Raw genomic sequence first — 27,329 nt, 5'->3', positions numbered from 1 at the left:
GTGCCTTTAAATGTACATGTATTTATTGAACATTTATTTATTTCTGTATTTATCTTTAAAAATGTCGTCAAAGTTGGTTGGAGTCTTAAGCTGAATTGGTTCAACTACAGTTTTTAATTAATTTCTTTTTCGTGATTTCTTTAATTATTTTATTTTTCAAATAACTTTTGTGTGTTTTATTTAACGAATATAAAAGTTTAAGTGCTTGACAAAACAACAAAGCAGTATTGCACCATTTCATTCATCCTAAACAAGATTTACAGCTTCTGCACAATATTCATTTACTATAATCTGTTTGGAATTAAATTTAAAAGTATGGATGAAGGACATGATGCAATTCACAGTCAATAAAGCTCCAGCCATTAATCTTCCAGAAGCTAATGTTCATCCCTTTCTGAAAAACGGGATTCCCAGCAGGATGACACTCTGTGCCCTGTTGCACAGATGCCTCCAGAACGGTTTGAACAACCAGTTCAAGGTGCCGACTGGTCCACCAGCTTCTCCTGATGTCAGTCCAGTAGATGGTCTTCGGGATGTTCTGGACAAAACAATGTCTGTTTATTGGATTCCAGCTTTCACCTAAAGGACCTGCTGCACAGCTCCTCAGGCTCAGAGGTCCAGGACCATGTTGAGAACAATCAGAAGTCTTCTACACGCTCTGAGGGCCTACGTAAAGCGCATACATACCACAGTCTCTCTGGTGTCTGCAGTCCTACACCAGCGTCATAATTAACCAGTGAAATATAAAAAAAAATATGTTTTAATATAATCAACATTCAGACAACACATCCATCTACAGTGGAGGGGAATATAGAAGCTGCTTTCAGAGGCTGTCAGAATTCAGAAATGACTAAACTGTACGCTCATATCTACAAGACGAACAACACTGGACCAGGCAGCATTTGATGGCAGCAGGACGGATTTACAGACGAGCTGTGAAGGCAGCACAGATGCAGACGCTGACCCTGCAGCAATATTTGGTTCTTAAAGGAGCGTTCCACAGTTTTTTAATAGAGCCCTTCAAATTAAAAGATTTATACGGATCATCTAAGATCAATATCTGAATAATCCGTTTAGGAACAATAACACGTCTGTGGTTGATTCTTACAGGCGTCTGAAGACCAATCACACACAGATCAATAGAAAAATGACCAATAAGAAAGTTTTCACACCCCACAGGGTGAACAGGTGAAGCACACAGGTGAGGCAGCAGACTGGCAGTGATGATCAGATTTGGTCCGGTTTGGTTTAGTTTGGTACATTGCAGGGTCCACAAGTCTTAGTGAGATTCAGTCCAAATAGTGACCCAGTGTTTTTGGCTCTTCCTGTTCCGGGTCAAGGTCACCTGATCCTGGATCAGGAAACCATCATCATTCATGTGCTGCTGCTGCTGTTGCTGCTCGGTGTTACCCACAATCCTTTTCTGCCGAAGCACTGCTGTTTGCCACGCCTCCTGACGGGCAAAGAACCGACACTGCAGAGAAAACAGAAACATCATGCTGGCATTAAGACAGCAATTCTTAAAGCTCCGCTCAGACAGGACACGCTAAAAAAAGAAGATGAGCTGTAGGAAGGATCAGGTATGGCTTTAAAAAAGAAAATGTTTGAAAGTAACAAAGTGGGACAGAATGAAAGACTTGACCTGCAGGAAAACAGCCAGAAAGACAGCTAGTCATTTCTTAAATAAGAAGCAGTCAGTAACCTGTTCCTAAAGCAGGCAGTAAGCACTACACAGCCAATCATTGCTCCTGATTCACTTGCAGCTTTGATTGCAGTCAACCAGTAACCAGTCTGTAAGCAGTCTATAACCCACATGGTCCTTACAGCAGGACTCTCCTGCAACAGCCTGTGCCGTCAGTCACCAGCCAGTAACCAGCCAGTAACCAGCCAGTAACCAGACTCTAAGCAGCCAGAAACCCGTCTGCAAATCAGGCGGCTAGCGCTAAAAATCCAGTCAGTGGGTGTCAGACACTGATCTCTATTTATTCACTAGATTGCTGATAGGCCCCGAAAACTGAAGTCACCGGCCGCCATCTTGGTACTCCCTACTCTGACAGAACCCCATAAGATTTGGTTGCAACAACAAGCAGTTTTACAGTCAGTGGATGTACTAACACAATGAAGTACTGAGAATGTCATGTGCTGAAATATTTTGCATGTTATATATATATATATATATATATATATATATATATATATATATATATATATATATATATGTGTGTGTGTGTGTGTGTGTGTGTGTGTGTGTGTGTGTGTGTGTGTGTATGCAAACTATTTCAGCACATGACATTCTCAGTCATGTGCTGAAATAGTTTGCATGTTATATATATATATATATATATATATATATATATATATATATATATATATATATATATATATATATATATATATATATATGTGTGTGTGTGTGTGTGTGTGTGTGTGTGTGTATGCAAACTATTTCAGCACATGACATTCTCAGTCATGTGCTGAAATAGTTTGCATGTTATATATATATATATATATATATATATATATATATATATATATATATATATATATATATATATATATATATATATATATATATGTGTGTGTGTGTGTGTGTGTATGCAAACTATTTCAGCACATGACATTCTCAGTCATGTGCCATAAACATATATGGCATTTGACATTTTAAAAGTCCCCCCTGAACATGAGAAAATCATCGTTGTTTGATGCTGTAGCGCACGTATTCGATAGTTACTGGAGGAAAATAGGGAGTACCAATATGGCGGCTGGTGGCTTCACAGCGATGTGTTCTACCAACGGCGAATCAGCAATCCAGTCAATAAATACAGATCAGTGATCTCAGACCGGAGAGCACCTGCAGCTGTGAGTACAGTCAGTCAAATGCCAGTCTTTAAGCAGTTCGTAACCAGCCGGTCAGAGAGCAGTCAGTAACCAGTTGTCCAGTTCAGTCGTCCTTACAGCAGCCCTCTCTTGCACCATTCTGAGCAGGCAGTAAGCAGTAAACAGCTGGTCAGAGGTCCTTACAGCAGGGCTCTCCTGCAGCAGCAGCTTTTTAAGGCGGTAACCAGTCTGTCAGCAGGCAGTAAGCAGTAAACAGCTGGTCAGAGGTCCTTACAGCAGGGCTCTCCTGCAGCAGCAGCTTTTTAAGGCGGTAACCAGTCTGTTAGCAGGCAGTAAGCAGTAAACAGCCGGTCAGAGGTCCTTACAGCAGGGCTCTCTTATAGCAGCAGCTTTTTAAGGCGGTAACCAGTCTGTCAGCAGGCAGTAAGCAGTAAACAGCCGGTCAGAGGTCCTTACAGCAGGGCTCTCCTGCAGCAGCAGCTTTTTAAGGCGGTAACCAGCCTGTCAGCAGGCAGTAAGCAGTAAACAGCCGGTCAGAGGTCCTTACAGCAGGGCTCTCCTGCAGCAGCAGCTTTTTAAGGCGGTAACCAGTCTGTCAGCAGGCAGTAAGCAGTAAACAGCCGGTCAGAGGTCCTTACAGCAGGGCTCTCCTGCAGCAGCAGCTTTTTAAGGCGGTAACCAGCCTGTCAGCAGGCAGTAAGCAGTAAACAGCCGGTCAGAGGTCCTTACAGCAGGGCTCTCCTGCAGCAGCAGCTTTTTAAGGCGGTAACCAGTCTGTCAGCAGGCAGTAAGCAGTAAACAGCTGGTCAGAGGTCCTTACAGCAGGGCTCTCCTGCAGCAGCCTGCCCAGCCTCAAAGCTCCTCGGTCAGCTTGTCGCTGTCAGACGGCTGGCTCTTCCTTTGGGCCCGTTGGGTCTTGGCCTCGTACATCTCCCTGGTGCTGGCTCTCTTGAAGAAGCCACACTGAACAGCAGGGGGCAACACAACAGTTTACCAACCGAGGTGAAACGTGTCATGGGGATGAAACAATGAGGCTGCCTCATGTCTGCGGTGGATCCTGAACAGCCAGCAGCAGGTTTCACAGGTGACCTCCGTTCCCTGCAGCTCTGCTTACCTTCCACAGCAGCAGGCAGATTAGAGCCAGCAGAAGCACTCCAGCCAGGACTGACAGCACAATGATCCACAGGGCGATGCCGGAGTTCTGCTGCAGTCCAGCCTCTGGGTAAATGTGGAGCTCAATCTGCAGACAGGGAGCAGGGAGTCAGGGGACACGCAGCAGGCCACCAGGCTGGGATGTGAGCAGCAGATTGTTACCAGGGAGGGGAAGGACTTCACGTTGATGGTGCTCCTCGTGGTCTTCAGCCTCAAGGTGGCCTGGCCTTGAACCAACACGCTGCTCACATCGCTGTAGTCCTGAAACCAACAGGAGGGTTACCACTCTGTGGCCACTAGAGGGCAGTACGACCCAAACTGCTGAGGCGACTACGCTTTAATTAAGAGAGGACTTCACTTTGTTGATTTGCCCCCACATGAAACTAAAATAAAGGCCACATAGAAAGTCATAATTATGAGATTTGGTCATAACTATTAAATACAAAGTCATAATTATGAGATACAAAGTCAGAGTTTCAACTTTCAAAGTTATAATTATGACTTTGAAAATCATAATATTTTTTTTGAATCTCATAATTCTGACTTTGAAATCGAAATTCTGACTTTTAAAGTCAAAATTCTGACTTTTGTCTCATTATTATGCCTTTCAAAATCATAATTATGAATTGGTTTCTCATAATTACGACTTTGAATCTCATACTTTTGATTTTGAAAGTCAAAATTCTAACTTTCTTTGTGGCATTATTTTACGTTCATGTGGTAAAAACGGGCTTCCATAGATTTGTGTTTTAGGTTTGGGAGTATTTTGCCCTTGTGGATCACCAGATGCTCTGCACAATAAGGGACGATGAGGCCTATTCTGGCTACATGAGTTATCTATCTGTGATGAAAACAGCTGTTTATGGCGCAGTTCTGCAAAATAAGATGTTTTTTACTGCCATAAAATAGTGACTGAGGGGTAGAGTGGTTCAGTCAGAGTCTAGGTAAACGGCCTGCCACTGAACCGAGAAGTGAACAGGTCATAGTTCTGGGCGATGGTACCTCGATCATGGTGGAGTTCCACAGTCGACTCCTCACCGTCAGCGTTGCAGACTTGTTCATGTTTAGGAGAGGACATGAAAACTTCACGCATCGGGCCCCGCTGCTACAGCTCTGCAACACAGATCAGGATGAGGACTTCTCCTTTGGACCACCTGAACCCCTGAGTGGTCCTCTGATGTCTATCACTAGACATCAGACACTATCTGACGCTCACGGCGTCTCTGGTACTGGTTCTGTCTCAGCTAAAACTCTACGTTGGTGCCACATGTTGATGTGGAAACTCTCTGCTTAGGGAAAATGTTAAACTATCCATCATCGTGTCTTTACCAGTGTGAGGACTTTCCTCTGTCTCTGCATGCTGAGGACAGGGAAAGTTGCCCCTTCCTGATCTTCCTCCTCCTCTTCCTCCTCCACCTCCAGGCTCCTCCCCATCCTCTTCTCCTCATCGGACATCTGGACAGACAGGAATCAGGGTTCGTTTTGCTGTTTTTTCACTTTACCAGAGCGTCCCTTGCTTCTGGCACAAACACATCTGGCATTTAGTCTGAAACGTCATTTCTGAAGCAGGTGTTGTCATGGTTACCAGAAGGTTTAAAGGGTTGATGATGTCATCGGGGGTGCACTGACGGTTCGAGGTGCCGTCCAAGCGGATCTCCGTCAGGTACAGCAGCCACTTTCCGTTCGCCAGCTCCTTCGGCCAGTTGAACTCCACCTCCAGGTTACCCAGGTGGCCCAGAGGCTTCCCCAGGACGTGCACCTGTCGGAGAACACCAGGTCACACCTGGTCACACCTGGTCACACCTGTTCCGTCTCACGTCTAGAGCAGCGCGGGTGGTCCAAACAAACCTGAAAGGTGAAGACCACCAGACTGCCAACGTCATCGGTCCTCTTCATGGCCTGCTCACCGATCACGTGGCCACTGAAGAAGATTGGACCGGGCTTGGTTCTGAGAGGAAACAGCCAATGAGAGGACAGTCTGGGAGTCTGCTGACTTTGAGCCTGCAGATCAGAACCTGCTACCTTGAAATGATCCATCAAATGTTAAAAACTGCATGAACCCCTCTGAGCCTCCTCCACTTTATGGCCACCAGATGGCAGCATATTACCAACCATAGCGGTTGGTTTTCACCTCATGAAACGTCCTTACTGTTTCTAGCAGCTTGAAAAATACTACATATAATAAGGAGAATAGAAAATTAAAGAGATAAGACCTTAAAATGTTTTCCTTACATCTTACAGCAGGGTAAGGTTTTCAGCACAAAGGATGTCGGTTTTTACCCATTTCTTTGTAAACGTCTGTTAAGATTATTGCTCTGGCTGCACTCTTTCAACCTGCTAAATTAGTGCCTGTGGTTCTACCAGCTGTGCCTCAGCACGCTGTGTTGGTCCTTACAGCGTGATGGACGCCTGCAGGGAATACTCCACCAGCAAGGAGACAGAGACGGGAGGCAGGTGTGGCTGCTCGCTCAGCCTGAGGACACAGAGACACGCATCAGATTCTGTCTGTTCCAACGCCGATGGAGACGTGTGGATGGACGTCCTACGTGGACAGCAGCAGCTGAGACCGGATCTCCCTGGTGTCCAAAGCGATCTCAGATGGCTCAAACTTGATGAACAACTGAGCCTGGAACACAGGAGCGGAGGAAAGCGGGTCAGCAGAGGTCCAGCCAGACCGTGGGACCACCGCTGGTGCTGGAAGGCGTCCAGGAAGGGAGCTTCACCTTCTGGTTGCTCCTGAAAGGATTCCCCAGCAGGCAGAGGAGAGTGACGCTGTCAACAAAACACTCAACGGATCCTGAGATCTCCCCCTGAAACACAAACACCACAACCGTTCAACACCCAGATCCATCAGGGTTTAGTTGAGGCTGCTCACCAGAACCAGAACCATGGACATAAACCTCAGTGCTGAATCATGAGAACCCATGTAAATGTTCTGAGTGTGACCGATGAGATATCACCCAGTAAACTCAGATTCATTTAGAAATGGACTTTTCCTCTTTAGAGGTAAAGCAGAACCCGTTCCTCCGTCTCACTGGAAGAGTCAGGGCCCAGCTTCCTCCCCTCCAACCCTGACTCTGCTCCACCACAGGAACTCAGGAGGAGCTCACCTCCATCGTCTGTTTTTCCACCCCAGCGTAAACGAGCGACGGCGGGATGCTGATGTTGAGGATGGTGTCATGAGCGTCCTCTGCGGGCCGACCCGGTGACGCGGTGTTGCTGACGTTGACCTGCAGCAGCAACCTCCTGATGCTGCTGTCGTAATTCAGCAGCTGGCTGCCGTTCTGCCTGGAAACAAACGGATCAGCAACAGAACATCAAGAACATGACTGTGGCTGCAAGAACCTGGTTGCATGACAGAACCTCCTCCTGGTCTAGATGATTTTCATTGAGTTTTCACAGCTGGGTGTTTTTGTCTCTACAGCTTCAGGTTCTGATCAGATCAATGATGTGAGACGATCCGATCAGCTGTGTGACTCACTTGGGGAAGGGTTCCTGGTTCTCATGTGTGAACTGGGCCACCATCTGAAGGTTACTGTGACAAACATTATCGGAGCCGCAGGCTTTCTGAAAGTGGATCTGATGATGAGAAAAACAGAAATTTTAGGTTCTGACAGGTTCCGTCTCAGTTTTAATGTTTTTATTTCATGGCTCTGGAACAATTTCAGCCTGTAGTTCTATTCTGGATTCTCCTCAGTTCTGTTTCGGTTTCTGGAGGCTTGGTGTCATATATTCTGTTTCTCAATGGGTTCTTACTGTTATATTTGAGCTCAGTTGTGTTTTAAAGATGTCTAACTCTTTTTAATCTATTTGGACCTGGGTTCTGAAAAGTTCTTACCTGGATAGAATTTCTCTGTTTAGTCTATGGGTTCTGTTGGGTACTACGTTTAGTGTTGTGGGTTTAATCTCTTGGTCCAATTGATCCTGTCTGAGTTTTGATAAAGATCTGTGGACATGCTGACAGGGGTAACTGGAAATACCAAAGTTCTGGAGGTTTTGATCTTTTTCTTAAAGCCTTGATACATGTAACAGGTTCTGACCTGGGTTCTGATGGGCTGAGGTTTCTGGCTGAGAACAGGCAGGCGTCTCAGGTCCTGAACAACGTTGCCTCTGTTGGGAAGGTTCTGATGGAGAGACGCCGTCAGAGAGAACACCAGAGGTTCCACCACGTTCTGGATGGTACTCTACAACACAGATAGACAGAACAGAACCAAAGAGATCTTTTTATTCAGTTAATCCAAGAATGGGTCATGAGTTCAAGCTGATAGGAAGATGAACGAAGCAGGTGATGAAAGGTTATCTGCATGAGTGAGAAGTAAACTGGATCTCTGGTTCTGCATGAGAACCGCCACCTTGTTGTCCACCTCCTGGAGACCCAGCACCCACCAGCCGTTTCTGAAGAGGTCCGACTCAGAAAGGTTCAGAGGCAGGATCTGAGTCTCTGACAGCTTGGTGTTTAAACTCAGGAGAACCAGGATGTGGACTCTGTCACCGTCACACTGATTAAGACTCTGCTGACTAATGCTGCAGCAACATTCATCACGATCTCTTGGACTTATCTCCACCAGCAGAACTTCCTCTGACCCGGCTGTAGGCAGAGTTTCGCTCATATCAAACAACTGTGAGAGCTCTACATGGCAGCACTGGGTCCTCTCTGAGGGAAAGGAGGTCAGAATTCTTTAAAAAATGTTGTGTAATAGATAATATCAAAGCCCTGAATAATAATTAAGAAACATCAGTTAGTTAAAACATAATGGGTATTAATGAATGTGTAATGAGCTCAGGTGCCTGCAGGTGGCGCTCTCGCTTTCCGCATGTCTCACCATGACTCCGACCTTCAGCGTTTCACACTTTCTGTTCCAAACTGACAGGACACTGGAGTGCACGCTCTCTCTGTTGTCATGGAAACGGAGGCGGGGCTTGAAGCTGGTGACATCAGCAGCCACAGTGACGTTGACGGCTGCAGGGCAGAAACAGACCAGAGTTACGTCTTAAAAACACTATCCCGGGTCCACGGAGGCTACAGTTCTGGCCAACTCTTTCTAACCAGTCTGGTACGGCTCCAAACTCTCCGGTCTGAAACTGACCGGACCAATCACAGCACAGGAGGCGGGACTTTACGATGCATCGCTCTCAGCGCCAGAAATACCCATAATGCAGCAGCACTTTTCTGTATCTATGACAGTCATGATACAGAGATTGTTGTTCCTTTGGAGCCTTGGAAACTTAAGAAAGTACATGTGAGCACATGTTGCATGTTTAGACAAAAGCTGAAAACAATCGTTCGCTGAAGATTTTGCTCAATGGCGTGACATGTTTTGCGGAAAGCAAATTACAAAAACAGAGCGTGTAGCTTGGAGTTTGTTTGCATCACATCTGTTGTAATATCGGTCCTAACCCGTCGACACTGACCCTGTTAGTGAACTCAGGCTCTATCAGCTCCTCACCAGACTGATAATACGCCGTGTACATGCCATAAGTCAGTCAGGCTGGCCAGGCTAAAATCTTTCAATGCTAACGCAAATCAGTGTTGCTGCGTCCTGTTGCATCACAACAGCCTGAATATAGCAGATGAAAAAATACAGAACTGTTTTAGGAACCACCAAGATCTTCAAGCTTTGAGATTCAGCTCCAAGGACGCTTGAAGGTATTTTAGGGGAGGGGCTCAAGTCCAGTCCTCAACAGCTGCTACGGTGCACCCCTCCTCTAAAACACCTGAGTCCAATACAGGTGTTCTAGGGAAGGGGTGGCCCTACGGTAAACTTGTAAGAAAGTAAATAAGTAAACTTTATTTTTAGAGCACCTTTCAAAGGACAAAAAACACAAAATGCTTTGTTGTAAAAACAAAAAATAAAAACAATAAAAGAGATAAGAGATAAAACAGCATGAATGCAATATTGTGACATAAAGACTAGTTAAAAGCCGTAATGTTAAAGACAGCCAAGATGGAGGCAATGCCACAGCTCTAAAAGACTGATCCCCTCTGGTTCTGAAACTATAGTTCCTGGAACCATTAACCGCATTTTGCTGGAGGATCTTAAACTACGAGAAGTACGACTGTAAAATGTCGGTAAATCCCACAGGGCTCCAAAAGTAACACTAACATTTTAAAATGTACCATTAGTCGATGTAAAGAGATTAAAACTGGGGCAATGTGCTGTCTTTGGTTAACAGTCTTGCAGCAGCATTCTGCACTAACTCCAGACAGCCAAGATCTTTCTTCTTCAAACAAATAAAAAGGATGTTACTATAGTCAAGATGAGATGACATAAAAGCATGAATAATCAACTCTAATTCAGCTTATGACACCAAAGTTCACAGGTTAGAAATATTTCTCTGGCAGGGTGAAGAATGGTGCCACGGTTTCTGAGGCTTGGTTTCACAGACGAGGCCAATGCACCCAGTAACTGCCCAGATTTCAGGTATTTGGTTCTCAAGATGATTAGTATTTCCTTCTTATCAGAGTTTACCTGCAAGTAGATGTCATCCAGACACTCTCTTGCAGGATAGCAGCTCCGATGACTAGATGTGGCCACTACCGCCCTAGATAGTCCAGATAGACCTCTGTTCCTAAACAGGGGTCTAAAGAATCATCAGCAAACTGAGATTGAGTTTATTTATTTAATAAGGGACAATGCATGTTAATGGACATATACAGATTACGGCCTATGGCTAATTGTCATCTTTCATCCCTTTGGCAGGTTGAGTCAACACAGAAATAATAAAACAACAGTGACAACAATTAGAACTGTGAGCCATCGTGGCTGTGAGCAGAATAAACAGAGGCAGTAATTACATAGAGAGATAACATTTCCTTGAAAACAATAGGATTAAATAATAGAAGGAAAAACAAGACCATGAGATCATCTCAAGATCTAAGAGGATCTAAGAAGGCAAGACAAAGTCACCATCAGTCAGGGTTTGGTTCCAAAAGGAAACTGAAACTCCTCCAGCTGTTCCAGAGGTCTGGGGTGTTTCCTGCCATGCCCTGAGGAACTCCACCTGTGATTTATCAGATCCTGAAGGTACTGGTTAGAGTCCGTCTCTCTGAGAAAGCCGGGGAAGTAAAGTCCGGAACAGTTTCCTGACCTTCATGTGATGAAGTGGTTAATAATGTGATTAGGCTGAGCATTACCCAGTCTAAATCAGGTTAACTAACCCAGAGCCTACTTCCCTGCTCAGAAGACGAACCTCAGGAAATGTACACGGAGAATTAACATTATAAACTGTTTGATTTTAAATAAGTCTAAATGTTATTTAGGTTCATGCATGAGGGACAAGATGACATTTTTACTCTCACCCAAAGGGTTTATTCACCTCAGAAAGGGGGTCACCTTGACTCTGATTGGTCAGATTAATGACAGAAACACACACGGCGCTCTGCAGAGTGAGTGTGTGTCAGATGGAATAATATCAGTTTATTTAATGTGATTTATTATCCCCAGAAACACCGGGACTCTCAAGGACACGCCATGATGTCATCCGCCGTGTGGGCAGTGCAGGTGTTGTCATAGCAACAGGATGACCTTTCCTCAGATTGGACAAATTAGCAGCACCCAATAAAGACACACAGCTCATCGGGGAGTGTGTGTGTGTGCTGATTAACAGCGGGAGCTAACTAGCGACTCACACAGGAAGCAGCTCTAATTAACAGCACAAACGAGCTTGTTGCATCACTCAGCAGCTGCAGGAGGAAACCGGGGGATCGGATCCAGATCCCGTTTGACTTCCCTGACATGGGAGGTGAGGGTCAGTCAGAAACCTGCTGGATGTTAATCCCTGAGTTCAACCTTAAAGGCAGCAGCATCCAGGTGATACAGCAGCTGGATGACTGCATGAAGTCTGATTATAGTGGAAACCTGAGCTCTAGAAGTCTCGTACCTGTGCTTCTGTAGCAGCAACGCCCTGTAGGGAACTGGCTGATGAATGTAGGAGGACAGACTGATGGGTGCGATGGAGAAATATTCCAATATGTGTGAGAAACAGACTCAGCCCTAAAGGGCTAATCTCATCAGCGCCAGATGACATGCCTCAAAGATAAGGCCATTGACTTCGGTTCTGAGCCAGACTGGACTGCATTTAGCCACTGATTGCTCTCTGCAACCTGAATCTGCTCTGCTCTACTTCTGCAAGACTGAACCCCAGCGGGAGTCCAGGGATCTGCGTTGGACCGAGCAAAGTAATTGGTAACCATGTCTCGTTCCCAACGTCGTCAGGAAATGGGAACGCTTCAGTAAAAAGGTTCATGCTGATTGAAGCCGGATAGACAGACGTCCTCCGGATGACGCATGGAACGAGTTTTTAAGAATCACAAGATCTCATTAGACCCCAAACGACTGAATCCATGTGCCATAAAATATGATACAGAATTTTTCTATTTAACTATTGGGCTCCATGTAATCAGAAAACAGCAAATGCCTGGACTGTTGAGCTGCTTTGAGGACTTCATATTGCTAATCATGAATAGACTGTTGACTCACTGATGTTGCTGATGGTTCTTCCAGCGTTGACCTTGAAGAAGAAGCACAGCTCCACCTCGATGCTGAGACACAGGCTCAGTTAATAACTCACACAATAATGATGATGAAAGCAAACCTGAACAGGTGTGCACTTGCTTTGAGTCTCACCAGAAGTCACAGTCGTTTGGGTCCACAACATACGGAGAAACGTTGAGCGTGTTACTCAGCTGGAGGACTGGGCGAGATCTGAGGAGTCAGTCAGCAGAAAATGAACACCATCAGCCAAAGCAACGGTTCTTTATACTGTATCTAGAGACACACCCCTACCTGAGGAGGGCAACTGTGTCATCCAGAGAGCCGACCAGCAGGTCTGGATAATTGTTCCCATCAACATCAGCACCTGCAGCCAGGGAGTACCCGAAGGTCCTGAACCCAGGAAACACAGTGCTGCCCTGGATCACCTGAAGGGGACAGGTGAGTCAGAGTGCCCCGTTGAGTTCAGAGGGGGCTGTAAGAGCTGAGCTCTCACTCTGCTGGAAGGATTTGAGAAATATGACCATGACCCATATTCTTGGGATCGTAACCAGTTTTAGGGGGTACAGGGTGTGACCTCCCTGGTGAGGCAGGGGCCAGATGCTGTGTTTGAGGCTGAGTGAAAGATGCTTGATATAGTTCCCCCAACTTTCACACTGGGCTTGTTCTGTTATACCTAGCTCCTGGAGATGAACGTGACAATCTCCTACCCCACGTGGAGACCAGCGTCAGGTGAGAGCAGGGACAACCCAGCTCCTGGTTGAGTTTCCTTCCATGAACCTCTTTATGGCTTAGAGTTTCTCGAGAGAAGTGTCTGATTGTGATCAACGTTTATTTACCTAACAGCAGTTCAGATTACCTGCCTTCTGGGCAGATAGGGTCCAAATGGGTTCCTAATGATGAATTTGAGGCCATCCAGCCATCATCTTACACTTATCCAAGATCAGGTCGTGGAGCCAACAGGTCCAGCAGGGACCCCAAGCTGTTCCCAGACCAGTGAGTTCTGGGTTTCCCCCTCGGTCTCCCCCTAGTGGGAAATCCCCAAAGGTTTCCGCCCAGAGGGCATCCTGATCAGATGCCCAACTCACCTCAACTGAGTCCTTTCTCGGTAGAGAAGCAGCAGCTCTACTTTGAGCTCCACCCAGACAATAAAGCTCCTCACTCCCCTCTGGCTGAACCATACTCATTTTTTTTAGCCAATTTCTGTTTATTGTATCCGGGATCTCGTTCTTTTAGCCATGATCCAGACCTCATGACCACAGCTGAGGGTCAGAACATACACATATTGGGAAATCGAGAGGTTTGCTTCTTGGCTCAGCTCTTTCTTTACCACAACAGACCAGAGAAGCCTAACTTGGTACATCTGACAGGAGATTCCAGTTCTTCAACACACCAGAAAAGGTTTTAATCACGTTTCTGTATAGTGTAGGGACACAGAATCTGAACAGGCCACGTTGAAGACCTCCATTGCAGATGCTGCTTCCAGAAATTACAACTTAAAGTCCTGGGGGGGGGGGGGGGGGGGGTGGCTCTAACAGTAGCAACGAAAACACCTTCAGAGCTTGGTTGTTTCTACAGACTGACAGGTATCGGTTGGCCAGACCTGCAGCTTCTGTGGTTGAAAGTGCAACACCTCGGTTTTTATAGGAAATTTTAGAGGCGTGAATGTGCAAAGCTCTCAATCTATGTATGTATACATATAGACCCTCACCTTTTGTCATGAAATAAGGATCATGATTAAAAGACCAACGTCCCAGATACCAGTAACTGAAGTAAACGTCCTTATCTGTAGATACGTTTCTGTGCTGTAGGGATATTTTCTTATTGAACATACATTTCTCCATTGTGTAAAAATTTCTAAACTGTGAAGCCATGTCTCCACTCTTTGACCTTGACCATGGATTTACAGACTTTATTTTAAAACATAAGGTGGATCCAGATATTCAGTCCATATCTCTCAACATCATAAAAAAGGACAGCACCATACCTGACTTGGTTCTGTAGAGACACCTTCTTTGCTGCCGGTCCAGATCATTACACATCCTGTATCGTAGAAAGGAGCTCCCACTGCAAAGTCTGTAACACGACATTACATCAGCCTAACTAACATTTACTGATTATTAAACATCGGCTTCATGCAGCAACCTCACCCTGGAAGCCGTCTTGGTTGAGGTCTCCTGCAGCAGCAACTGCCATTCCAAAAGCAGATCCATCAGGACCCATCAGAACCACGCTTGGTTCAGAGTGGAACCTCCCCCCTCCGTTCATGTAAACGTAAACTGCCCCTCCCGCCTCCGGCCTCCGACTGAAGAAATATGGAGCGCCCACCAGCAGGTCATTCCAGCTGCAGGAGAGAAAGCCAAACATGAACTGATGCAGCCGCAGCGTTCTTCAGCAGATAAACCCGGGATCAGAAACTAGGTTCTGTGTCCGTCTTCCAGCAAATGCAGGAACTCAGTGACCTCTCACCCATCTCTGTTGAGGTCAACGGCTACCACGGCGTTACCAAAGTACGAGCCGACCTGTTGACCTCGTAGAGTCTGCTGAATCACCAGATTGTTGGACCGTTTCACCAACAGCATCACAGAACCATGAGCGTCCAGTTTATTGTCCCTTGGGGCCCCTGTTTGCCAACACATCAGTCAAAAGATCAACGGGCCTGAGGAGCTGATGACTGGATGAATGATGGAGGAATGAAGGAGAAACTTCACCTGTTACGATGGTTTGACTCTCTCCAGAAAGAAGATGACTGGCCTGGGTGACTGAGTATCCTGCAGGAATACACAGATCAGTTTTTAAGACGCTGTCAGTAAAACTCAACATAAATATAGGTGAGCAGCTGTGTGTCAGTTTAGACATCACAGATCACTGAATCACCAGAGAGAACTATAACATCAAACATCAAATTTTCTGCTTCCTGAATGCACATCAAAGAAGGTAACGTCTTCAGAAAAAGGGCTCAGATCGCAGTCTTAGGAGGGGAGGAGTTACTTAAAGGGACAGTTCACCTAAATAAATGTTCCTTTGACTCCTGTTTTGTTTTACAGACTGCTTCGAATAATCAAACTCATCGTCTGGATTCATCCAAAGGGCCTGCACATCTCCTGCAACACACACACAACGGCACAGTGAGTAACACTAGAGAATACAAATGCATAAAACAAAGAAACAACATTTGTCTCTACTTATTGGAATTAATCCGTTGAAAGTTCTCCAGAGAACGAATAATGCAAACAAAACTCAGCAGGTAAGGTGAGGCCATCTCCACCGGACGAGAGGCAAGACCCACCCTGCACTGGTCAGCAGTTTTACAGGGCAAATCTGATAATTCATATATTTTCCACACACACAACAACAAAAAAGTAACCCAAGAATATAAATCATGGGAAAGTGCCAGAAAGCACAGATTGAAGTTAAAAGATGCCTCAGTTGATCTTATGGGATGTGTACTCCCTGTAATTGCCTGTGTGTATTTGTATCAGTCTTGAATAGCAGATGGCAACAATGTTGATTCTTCCCAATCACAAATTGATGCCTTTGTTAACAGTGTGACTTCCTCATTGCGTTCTGCATTAGACAATGTAGCTCCCTTCAAAAATAAGGTGATTATTCACAGGAAGCTGGCTCCCTGGTTTATTTTAGAGCTGTATTCTTTGAAGCATAATGTTAGGAAATTGGAGAGAAAATGGCGCTCTACACACCAAGAGGAATCCTACTTAATCTGGAAACACAGTCTACTGTTGTATAAAAAGACCCTTTTTAGAGTTAGAGCATCATATTTTCATCATTAATTGAGGAGAATAAAAATAATCCTAGATTTCTCTTTAGTACAGTTGCCAAACTTACACAGAGTCACAGCTCCGTTGATCCATCCATTCCCTTAGCTCTTAGCAGTAATGATTTTATGGGATTCTTCATAAATAAAATTGATTCCATTAAAATAAAATAATTGGCATCCTCGCAAACATGATTACCTCGTCCTCAGTAAGTGAGGCAGTGTTGGAGGAATCTTTAGAACCTGCGCAGTGTTCGAACTGTTTAGAAGCTGTAGAGCTTTCTGAGATATCTAAAATTTTAGCTTCATCTAAACCTTCTACCTGTATGTTAGACCCAATCCCAACCAAGTTGTTTAAGGAGGTATTCCCTCTGATCAGTGGTCCTATTTTAGACATGATTAATCTATCCTTAGTAAATGGATATGTACCACAGACTTTTAAAGTAGCTGTTATTAAACCTTTACTTAAGAAACCATCTCTTGATCAAGATGAGTTAGTAAATTACAGACCTATATGTAATCTTCTTTTCTTATCTAAAATTCATCAAAAAAATTAACACTGATGTTTAAAACATAAAATAAACATTTATCTTTAAGAATTATAATTAATGACCAGAACAGGGACATAAAGTATTAACAGTATGTCTAAACAGCTAACTAGACAAACAACTTTTGTTGTTTCTTACTTCAGTAAGTAAGAAAAATCTCCATGCTGTAATCCATTCCTCACACAATCTTTGATTTCATTTAATTGAACTCTTATAATACTTTCCATCTGTGAACTCGTGAGCTGCCCATCAGCACCCTCCACTTCACTGGCCTTACATGAGCTCTGAACTTTCTGAGTTGAACATTAATGGAGCCTCACTGCTTCTCTGACCTGCTGAACCTGAAGCTGTGTTCAGTGATTCAGAGACGAGAGTTCAAACACGATCAGTTCATCCTTAATCCTGGACTCTGACTACACTGCCGGCTCACCACGTCGGGGCTGAAAGCTGCCAGGGTTGTGGATGCGGAGGACTGGAGGTGAGGCCGTAAAAACAACCAGACATGTGATGGTGAACAGAACAGGTACCCTGCCAGTTGTAGCTCCCAGGTGAGCCGAAGATGGCGTCGGTCTGCGTGATGAAGGCGGAGATTCCTTTAGTGCACATGCCCTCACCAGATTCATCTTTAAGGTAACTGAACACACACAGGTAAGACAGGTAAGTACAGCAGGCGCGTCTTCCCTCACACGCTGAACATTAGGTCACGTGACCTACTTGCAATGGTCCTGTGATGACTTCCAGTTCTCCCGATCTTCTTTGTTACGCAGGTCGTTTTTATGGAGGTAACATTGGCCAACCATCCGTCTCTCCCCTTTGTACACCTTAACGAACCGATGACCACATGCCTGCCGGGACACATGACACAGTTGGTCACATGTTACACGTCCTCGCCACTTCATCTTAAACTGTTGTTATTCAGATAAACTGTGAAATTACTACCGCTGCCTGTTAATAAACATGAAGTTAGTTAGTCTGGAACCATTAAAAAGCCAATCACCGGGCTGAGATGATCAGCCAATGACAGCACAGACTCACCAGGACCCTCCCTCCAGGCCGGCCCTGACTGGCTACTGAGACCCCCAACCACATGTCCTCAACCAGGTCCTCAGTGGGGCTCAGGTCTGCAACAGCAGCAAAGACAGAGGAGTGAGAGAAAGAGGGAGGACAAATAACTGGAAGACCCTGTCCCTCAGTGAGACACGTAGCTCTCACTGCAGTATTTCTATCAGGTTGAATCTGGACTTTGACTAGGCCATTGCAACACCTTGATTCTTTGAAGCCTTGAAGCCTTCTTCAAACTGGAAGCAGGCTTCAAGGCTTCAAAGAATCAGCTGCCAGATGTTTGACTCCAGAATAATGTGACATACAGAGGAGTTCCCAGGTCCTGTGAATGCAAGCCAAGCATCTACAGAATGGATGTTTGGTTTTCTTCAGCCATGGTGATGTGCATCATTGGCTAAACGTCTCCATTTCGCTCTCACCTGTTCTATGGGCGTTATTCCTGAAGTCTCGTCCTTCATTCAGATGCAGCTTTGCTAACCTGAGTGCTGCTGTTGTCTTGTTTTAGGAGAGAAGATGCTTTCATCTCAAATCCTCCCAAACAGCCACACTGGATCTGTGTCCTGTTATGAACTTTAACCTTTAAGATGCTAACTGAAGCCTGCAGAGTCTGACCTGGATAAAATGTGATGTTGTGATGCATTTCTGGACCTGCTTCTCCATTTCAGTTTTGTTAAATAAAACATGATCATGATGTATTTAATAATTTTATTTATTGAGGTTTAGAACATTTTCTGACCTCTCAGGACGTTACGAGGGTTATTTACTCTTTATCGTGATTGTTTCCTTTGGGAGTGCTGCCTTCACATGCAGCAGCTGTTATGTTTTATAGTTTTTTATTTGTCTATATTTTGGTGCGTTAATTATCACTGCTGAGATATTTTTAGGGTTATTACTGAATATGTCCCACTCAGGATCCTTATCGTGTTTGAGTGCTGTTGTGTTGTCTTGAAACAGACAGCAGCTGTCACAGCTCAGTGACTGATGGACTACCCATAATGCACCAAGATGGCGATAAGATCACAGGCAGCAGGCGGATCCATCATTAGCTGCAGCCAATTAGTCACCTAAAAGTCCAGAACCAGGCAGCTGAAGAGGGATGTTTGCTCCCCAAGTTGAGACTGTCGAGCTTTTTGCCGCTCTGTGATTGGACGACACAGAACTCACATATCACAGCAGAGCCAACATTAATCAGCAATTCTCTTGTTTTAAACGTCTAATTGTTTCCATAAGATACATTAAAGTTAATAACTAAGATGATCTCATTACAGTCCAGTGTTCTACCAGGACTTCTTGGATCCGACATTCATGTGGTTCTGCCACCTACTGAATCATTGTTTGCAGAGTCAATAAATGTAAAGTCGCTCTGTAGAGACAACAGTCTGTTAAACCGACGCATACTTCATGGTGAGTTCCACACAGATCCCCGAAACAGAACCAAAGTCCAAAATCCTGAACGACTCTTCCTAAGAGTCCCCAGTAGCGGGGCTCACCCGCTACTACCATCTAATGTAGAACAGATTACTAGATCAATGTGTGCTTCTGTGCTTTTTTGTCTCTCTTGTTGTGTCTCTGCTCTGTCTCTGTAACCCCAGTCGGTCGAGGCAGATGACCGTTCATACTGAGCCCGGTTCTGCCGGAGGTTTTCCTTCCCGTTAATGGGGAGTTTTTCTTCCCACTGTGTTCCCAATGTTCATGCTTGCTCAGTATGAGGGATTGCAGCAAAGCCATGTACAATGCAGACGACTCTCCCTGTAGCTCTACGGTTCCCCAGGAGTGAATGCTGCTTGTCGGGACTTTGATGCAATCAACTGGTTTCCTTATATAGGACATTTTTGACCAATCTGTATAATCTGACCCAATCTGTATAATATGATTGAACTTGATTTTGTAAAGTGCCTTGAGATGACATGTTTCATGATTTGGCGCTATATAAAATAAAATTGAATTGAATTGAATTGAATGTAGATCCAAGGATCTACCCCCGACTCTATGGCTCTACTGCCAGACTTAGGGATCCTAAAGGCTCTTATGTCTTTATCACATGGCCTAATGGGCCCTAGACCTCATTGGCTCTTTGTTTTTGCTGCTGTTTTTCTGAGAGAGACCAGGAAGGGCCAATAAAGGTCACACAACTGACTTTAGAGTCAATTTTGTGACCTTAGCAACTTTTTTCTCTTCAAACTGACCTGGCAGCACTGATCAAATGAATAAACCAGGCAGACATTCAGCTTAATCATTATAAAGAAAATATTTACTTCAGCCTTTCTCCAGACATTCCTGAAAGAGGAAGTAGAACAACCTGAGTTGTTAACAGTGGTAACTTACTTGGATCTATGAGCTTCATCCTACTGCATTCTGATTGGTCAGCTGTGACTTGGCAGCTGTACACGCCTCCTGTTTGATTGGCTGGAACATTAGGCTCCGCCTTCTCCCTGGGAGCGCCGACTAATAGCCTGTGATAAACAGAAATGGGCCATGTTACCTGTTATTTTAACATCCTGTCAGAACAAACCTTCCAGAACCTTCTGTTCTGGTACCACCTCTTTCAGAACCATGTTCTTGTTTTTTATATAAGACAATACCTGGACTACTGCCTTCACACACAAAAGTTTGTTTTTTTATTCTGCACCTTTTTTGCTCTGAATATGTTGCAGGATTACTGGACATCAACACACTTAATATATTTCATCTCATAAATTGATACTGAGGCGATTTCAGCTAAATTCTGTTATATGAGCATGTTTCTCTGAGATTTGTCTTTAAATATATTTCATATTCTAAAGATTCTGATGATATTTACATTTTTCGTGTCTGTAACTATGTAACTTAATTGTTTGCTGCCTATATCAACACCCTTGAAAAACAGGTTTTTAATCTCAATAGGAAATAAAAAGTTAATGATAAAAAATAATCTTTTTGTTTGGAAATATGATCAAAGCAACCATATATGCTTAGGATATTAGTTATAATACAAAGAGCTTTGTTAAAACAACCTAATATACGATCCAAGATTATTTTTAATCCTAATCAAATGTTTAATATGAGGCTTTTTAAAGCGACCCAGGAACTGGGACTAACCCTAACTAGGATATTATTTCTCTGACTTTTGCTTTTTATTGTTCCCATTTCATTTGGGTTTATTGTTCTGTGTCAGCCTGCTAATTGTAACCTTTTGACTCCAATGTGTCGTCTTGATGATCTCTGATTGGTTAAATAAAGATCTTCCTCAGGGCACAGCTCTCTGTCATTCTCCGTCCAATCAGATTAATTAATTTTAATATTAATCCTTTATTTATTAAAGGAAAATCTGGTCTTATTCTCATTTTTAATTCATCACACCTGCCGTCAAAGTCACGTCCCTGGTGGCTTACAGACATGAACATCCCGGAAACACGATGCAAACAGAAGAGTCAGACAACAACGATGCAAGAGAGAGGGGCGACAGTGTAAGAACATTTGATCAATAATTTATAAAATGATCATTTCACAAAGAAGGAGATAAAGGGAGTTAGACCGGCCAGACCAGCAGGAGGCAGGTAACCGTGGACAGAATAATGTTCACGTAGTTTATTGTGATCACTGACCTCGACTTTTGACCCCTCCTAACATTTTATCACCAGCCGCCGCTGATTACAGGAGGGGAAACTCAGAAGCGCTGCTGATGGACTGTCGGAGGAACGGGGAATGTTCCTGGAAAACTGGACTCCTTGACTTTCTCAGAGGTCAGTGAAGCGTTTATATTTGAGTCGTGTTCCTTTGCTGTCTTAGAATAAATGAGTCTGAAGGACAGGCGGGACATCCAGTGGCAGACACAATGACAGACCGAGGACACGTGTCTACTGATTAGCTGATGTCATGTGACATAAATCAGCCGGAGGACAACAAGCTGGAGGTCAGTGTGAGCCAAACCTGGCCGGATAGGACCCGTCCTGACTGGACTGGAGTGGAAACCCTGGAACAATGTGCCCAAACAGCTGGGAATTCATTTAACGGAGCAAGGAACCGGGCTGAGGGAGCGCTTACCCATGTTCCTGGGCTATGGGGACGTAGATCTGTCATAGTGAGGACAGGAGGTCCACATGGAGACTAGAAGACACCCCATCTGTGTGACGTAGGTCTTTAAATCTGGGCGAGAGGCACAACTGCCTCTGCTGACAGGAAATCTGTGGGTGTGTCAATTTCCTGTTAACTCAGATCCTTCAACTCTCTCTGACCTCTAACCCGCTCTCTGCTCAGGTGGCTTACCGTGGAGGCGATGAAACAGTCAATCTGGACCAGAAGCATCTAAACCAGATAAGTTATTGATTCCTGCAACGTTTTCCGGGTCTCCTGGGAGCTTTTAGGAGCTGTGAAAACCCACGGACTCATCCAGCCTCCTAATGAACTCCAGAACATCGCGGACGGAGCGCTGGAAGCCCGACGAGAAACAACCCAAACCTTCACATCAGATATTCCTCGCTGCAAACAGGACTTCAGCAGGACCTCTGGAGATCTCTTTGAAGCATTGAAGGATCCATTTTATCCTCAGGAACCAATAAAGACCTCATTGATCCATTGGACAGCCAATCACCGAGCAGGGGAAGTCTGACCCGCTTCGCCTGAACCTCCAGAGAAACATCACTCTGAGTGCTACACCCACAGCCAATCCAATCAGTGCGAGCAAAGCGCTGGATAGCAGCTGGGTGACTCCAGGTCGAGCTGTGCGAGGATCTCCCTGAGGAAGCTGCAGCTCATTGTGGAATGAAACACGTATGTTCAGAGTCAGACCCACACGGTGCGAGAATCATCCTGTCTCTAATGGCTGGGGGGGGGGGGGGGGGGGGGGTACTATGTGACCTGTCATGTCTGCAGCTGCTTAAAGTCACTGTGAGGCTGATGCACCGACTGTACATTATATGATAAACTCCTCCAGGACCAGGCAGAGCGTAGCTGCCACGTTCCAGTCCTCCTTCCTAAACATCAGAGGGTTCCAGCCTCTTTGTCCCATTCTTCCTCCACATATGGGATGTCCTCTATTGTCTGGGACATCCCTGGAGATGATATGGTCCTGGAAGCAGCTGCTGTTGTTCTTTTCTGCATCAGTACTGCTATCAGAGCAACCAGCACAGAGCCTGGCTGCTGGAGAACGTGTACATCTGATCCACGATGGTCCTTCCCACAAGCTGACGCCTCCTCTGCTCAGTGAAGTTTGTGAATATAGCTCCATATCTTGGATGGAAGTTTCTTATCAGCCGTCAGTGAATGGTGGTTTCTTGGTGCAGGAATAACTCCATGTTATGACCCGCTGTGGTGACCACTGGGAAAAGCCACACCAACAGAACATATCTGCTCTTCATATTATCTGCTCTTCAGGTCACGGATCAACTTAGGACCAAAATGTTCTCTTAATTTTAGCGCATCTCTGGCTCTGCATTTAATCTGCTGTTCATGAAAATCCCTGACAGGGGACAAAAGTGCGATGGAGAAGAAGCTGTTTTCATTGCAGCTCTGAGGTTGCTGTCCAGGACCCCCCCCCCCCCCCCCGGGCCCCCTGCTGCTGGAGCTGCTGGTCTTTTCTCAGGCTGCAGGAGAAGTCAGACACATTATTAACACTGCAGGGCATTCACCTGACTCAGATCCCTGCACATTCAGACAGAGCTGCACTGTGCTGGGATCTGAGGAACCCTCCACATCACTGAGATTTATCAGTGTGCGTCTCAGAGGCTTCATGAGGATGGAGACGGATCAGCGGCAGCTGGAGGGAGTCGGCCTCCTCAGAGGAAACTCAGTTATCACAAACCGGGAGATAAAACCGTGCCTGAGGACCAGCAGCAGCGAACCATCAACCCTGGCGTGGAAAGATGAGCTCCAGAGCTCTGAAGGGAAACGGCGTTCCCAGACTGAGCAACAACTCCTCCAACAAAGACAAAAACAGCTGAATGCTCCAATCAGAAGTCCGTCTGTTAGAGTCACAGCATGGAGACTGCAGGTCTGTTAGAACATCACCACCGTGTCCTGGTTCCTGTTGCTCCCTCCATGAAGGATGCTGGGATTTCGACCCGGGTTACGGGTCCTGAACGTATTCAGAACCAGAATCTGCAGACAAGCAGCGGTGATTGATAGGTGGCTGGTTGCATGTGAGCCATGCTGGGTTCTGCAGGGGTTGCTCACTTTGTGCATTCGGTCATTTTCTACCCAACATTTTTCAGGGATGAAATAATTTCCTCTGATACAGGACCTCCATCTGCTGCCCGTGCATCAACGTGTACCCGTCTACAGGAGCGTTCATACCGGGTTCAACCACCAATGAACAAATGAAAGTCCTGTAATTGGTTCTCAGTCTGCTGTGAGGAAGTGTGGGTGCATGACGCCACTTAACAACTTCTACCCGCAGCAAAGAGCTCAGAGCTCTAACGGTTAGATCACCTGGTCCCACTCAGGATCAGAACCAAAAGAATTAATAAAATAATTAAGTAGAGTAAAAAAAAATTAAGACTCTCCCTGGTTTTAGACAACAAGGTATGAAATGGAGAAAGAAAAGGAAGAAACAGCAACGCATGGGTGGGAAGTCGGGCTGTGAGTTGGTGAAGAATAGAGGTGGAGAGAAAAAATGTATTCAAGTGAGAGTAAAAAAGGATTTGTTAAAAAAATGATACTTTGCTGCTCAGAAATTGTTAGATCAGAACATATTATTTAATATTGAAAAGATCCAAAGTCACAGGCAAATTCTAAAATAAAAACTAATGCAAAAAAAGCATGACTGCAAAATAATAAAAAATATATAAGGCAGAAGAAACCCTTCTTTCAAATAAAATCTTGTCAACATAAAACTTTTTAAACCAGTGTTTAAAGTAATTTATATCTACATGTTAGGAAGGACTTCCAGTCTGTTGAAGTCAACACGCTGCGGCCGGCTCAGAATGATTCTTGTTCTGCGTTCAGTGAAGTGACTCAAGGTAAGAAGAGCAGCCAGAAATCTTTTTCTAGTAAGAATGGCATCACTTTGAAATTATACATCGGTGCAGTTCAACTTCTTCTAAAAGTAAATTTCTCTTTAAAAGTTATTCAGGTAAATGTAGCTAGGTGCTACGCTGCTCTGGTGAAGCAGGGGACGCGGGGTCTGGTCCTCTGGCCTCTCTGAGTGATGCATTAACTCCCTCCACCCAATAACAGGTCAAAACGAAATTAAAGTCGCTTCCATGAAGTCCGACTGACAGAACCGGCTGAGACTTTCTGTTGAGGAACATTTCAGACTAAAGCTCCGTCTCTGCAGGGCCAAACGGCTCAACGTTTGACAGGAAACTGACCCAACCACTGTCAGACGCTTAGTCACGTAGGTTTCAGTGTCTGCTTCTGAGAGCCAATCAGAGCGCAGCGCTCTTTGATAGCAGAGAAGGAAACTGAGGTTTCAGATGCCGTAGGAGCAGCTCATTTCTGCAAGGTTTATTTATAAAGTTCCTTACACAGACACAAAGTCACAAAGCCCTGTACGAGAAAATCATAAAATAAAATTACAACATGAAAACCCGGTGGAACAAAATGGTTTTCAGTTGGTGTTAAAATCTCCACATGGTCAGCAAAGCTGAAACTGTTCTACAGTTTAGGAGCCAAAGACTGAAAGTTTAGTTTTAATGTTTTAGTTTTCAGGCTAGCATGAGGAACATCCAGCTAGTTAAAAGCTGACACAGATAGTCAGGAGCCTGCAGAGCCCTGTAGGTGAGAACCAGACGTTTAAATCCGATTCTAAGATCCACTGGGAGCCGAGGTAAAGAGGACAAGTCTGGGGTGGGATGGGAGCATTTACTAGATTTACTAAGACGTCTATTTGCTGCATGCTGGAGAGCCTGAAGGCGTTAAACTGAAGAAAATGGCATTACAGTAGTCTAAACGAGCAGATACAAATGTGTGAATAATGTTCTCATTATGGTGCATGGTGCATATTCTAGAGATGTTTCTTAAACATCATAGATGGACACATTTAAGCCATACAGAGGAAGAACACAGAACCACCAGAAGACATTTCAGAAATCTAGGATCCTGAATTAACTCTGAAAGTTTGAGATCCAGCATGTTTTGAGCACATCCTTCATGATTTGAAAATAATAATCTGCTTCTGCATCTTTGCTCCAAAATTCCTAAATGTTTGGTAAAATATCCTGAACTGAATTCTCCCAGTCAGCAACTTCAGACACATTTTCAGATCCAGGTGTGCATTAAAGGGGCAGGTGAGTACAGGTGTGTAGATCAGAAGGGCAGGTGTTCACTCACAGGTGCTTCCCTGTCTTCAAATCCTCGTGCAGAGCGACAGAGAATCCAAACAGATTCTTGCTTCCGACTGTCTTCAGCACTGGAAATGACGTGTCGATGTTGAAAGCCCCGCATGCAGTGAGACAGACGCTCAGCAGCACAAAGACGTCTATTGCCATGGAGACTCACAGCTGGGAGGAATGAGAGCCTGAGTCAAACAGACATGGCTGAACGTATGCATTCAACAATAAAATCATAATTATTTTATTATAGTTGGGAGGTAAGAACTCATTCACACTGACATGTTCATAAAACCGTTCACAGATCCACCTGCGGAACGCTCTGAGGTCACTTTACATTTACTTAACTTTTTCAACAAAATGTACTTTTCATAATATTACTAAAGTATCTCTGCTATTACTAGAGTAAATCTCTGGCTACTCTACCTGCTGTGAGTAACTTCATAAAGACAGAATAAACTAGTTTTAACTAAAAATGCAGCAGAGAGACTGGCTCCTCTCCCCTCCTCTGGCTGTCACCTGACCGTCGGTCTCACCTGATTTAATGTTTATAAGGAACTTTATCCAATCAGCATCATTTCTGCTGTCTGCTCAGATAGAACAGCTTCATATTCACAGGTTAACTCTGCTGCTGTCCATCGTCTTACATCTGTGTCGTTAGTACTGTGGTCTCTTGTTCAGAACCGGTCTTTAGACACAGGCTCATATTTATACATACACCTGACATTTGGTTAAATGTCTCTTTGAACAGGCTTCTTGCATCATTCTGACTGATGTCTGACCGCTCTGCTCTGCTGGGTGGACATGAGGAGTGGATGGAAACTTCTGTCCTGAGCTGTGCTTCAGTTCCTCTGATTAAAACAGGTCCACATGCTGGTTGTTGATAATCTTGACCTCTGTTTTTAGTTTCTTGCCCCTTTGGTTAAACAACAAACTGAGAAAGAGCCAAAGTACTCTGACCTGCAGCCTGTGAAACGGTGACAGGCTGAAAAATGAATGCAGCTCGCTGAGCTTACAGAAACAGGAGCTCTGACCTGTTGGTCTTCAGACTGAAGCAGCTTCCTGATGTCTGCGGATGAAGGGGCTCGGTCCAGCTGTCCTCCTCCTCCTCTGCAGGGCGACGGTCTGACTCCTGCTCGGCTCCGTCTGCTGAAACACGCCTCTGCACACGCTCAGATCAACCTCTCTGTATCAGCTCTCTCCACCTCCCTCCCTC

The 27,329-nt window shown here is 44.9% G+C and overlaps 1 protein-coding gene across 2 annotated transcripts; it reads right to left on the bottom strand.

The window, feature by feature from the left end:
• Window positions 1-227: 227 nt before the first annotated feature.
• On the bottom strand, window positions 228-27,329 carry LOC105920554 (integrin alpha-3). Of its 2 annotated transcripts, XM_012856158.3 has the most exons (29): window positions 27,148-27,329; window positions 26,115-26,284; window positions 20,193-20,320; window positions 17,841-17,926; window positions 17,520-17,650; window positions 17,333-17,439; window positions 15,491-15,586; window positions 15,194-15,253; window positions 14,952-15,105; window positions 14,633-14,826; window positions 14,470-14,558; window positions 12,777-12,910; window positions 12,618-12,695; window positions 12,471-12,532; window positions 8,814-8,950; window positions 8,031-8,174; window positions 7,472-7,569; window positions 7,101-7,278; window positions 6,714-6,800; window positions 6,537-6,616; window positions 6,386-6,463; window positions 5,839-5,938; window positions 5,576-5,749; window positions 5,320-5,445; window positions 4,993-5,103; window positions 4,153-4,251; window positions 3,953-4,078; window positions 3,659-3,801; window positions 1,386-1,474 (listed from the first exon to the last, which is right to left on the bottom strand). In XM_012856158.3, the coding sequence occupies exons 2-28, from the start codon at window positions 26,270-26,272 to the stop codon at window positions 3,691-3,693; spliced, it is 3,126 nt and encodes a 1,041-aa protein (XP_012711612.2). In that variant the 5' UTR covers window positions 26,273-26,284; window positions 27,148-27,329; the 3' UTR covers window positions 1,386-1,474; window positions 3,659-3,690. The 2 variants fall into 2 exon arrangements, with proteins under 2 accessions (XP_021168359.2, XP_012711612.2); XM_021312684.2 differs by lacking the exon at window positions 3,659-3,801 and having other exon boundaries at window positions 228-1,474.

This window comes from Fundulus heteroclitus, chromosome 16 (genome assembly GCF_011125445.2).
Source record: "Fundulus heteroclitus isolate FHET01 chromosome 16, MU-UCD_Fhet_4.1, whole genome shotgun sequence".
NCBI lineage: Eukaryota > Metazoa > Chordata > Actinopteri > Cyprinodontiformes > Fundulidae > Fundulus > Fundulus heteroclitus.
The sequence above is the reverse complement of the archived record's forward strand: the minus strand, read 5'-3'. Positions and strand labels throughout refer to the sequence as shown.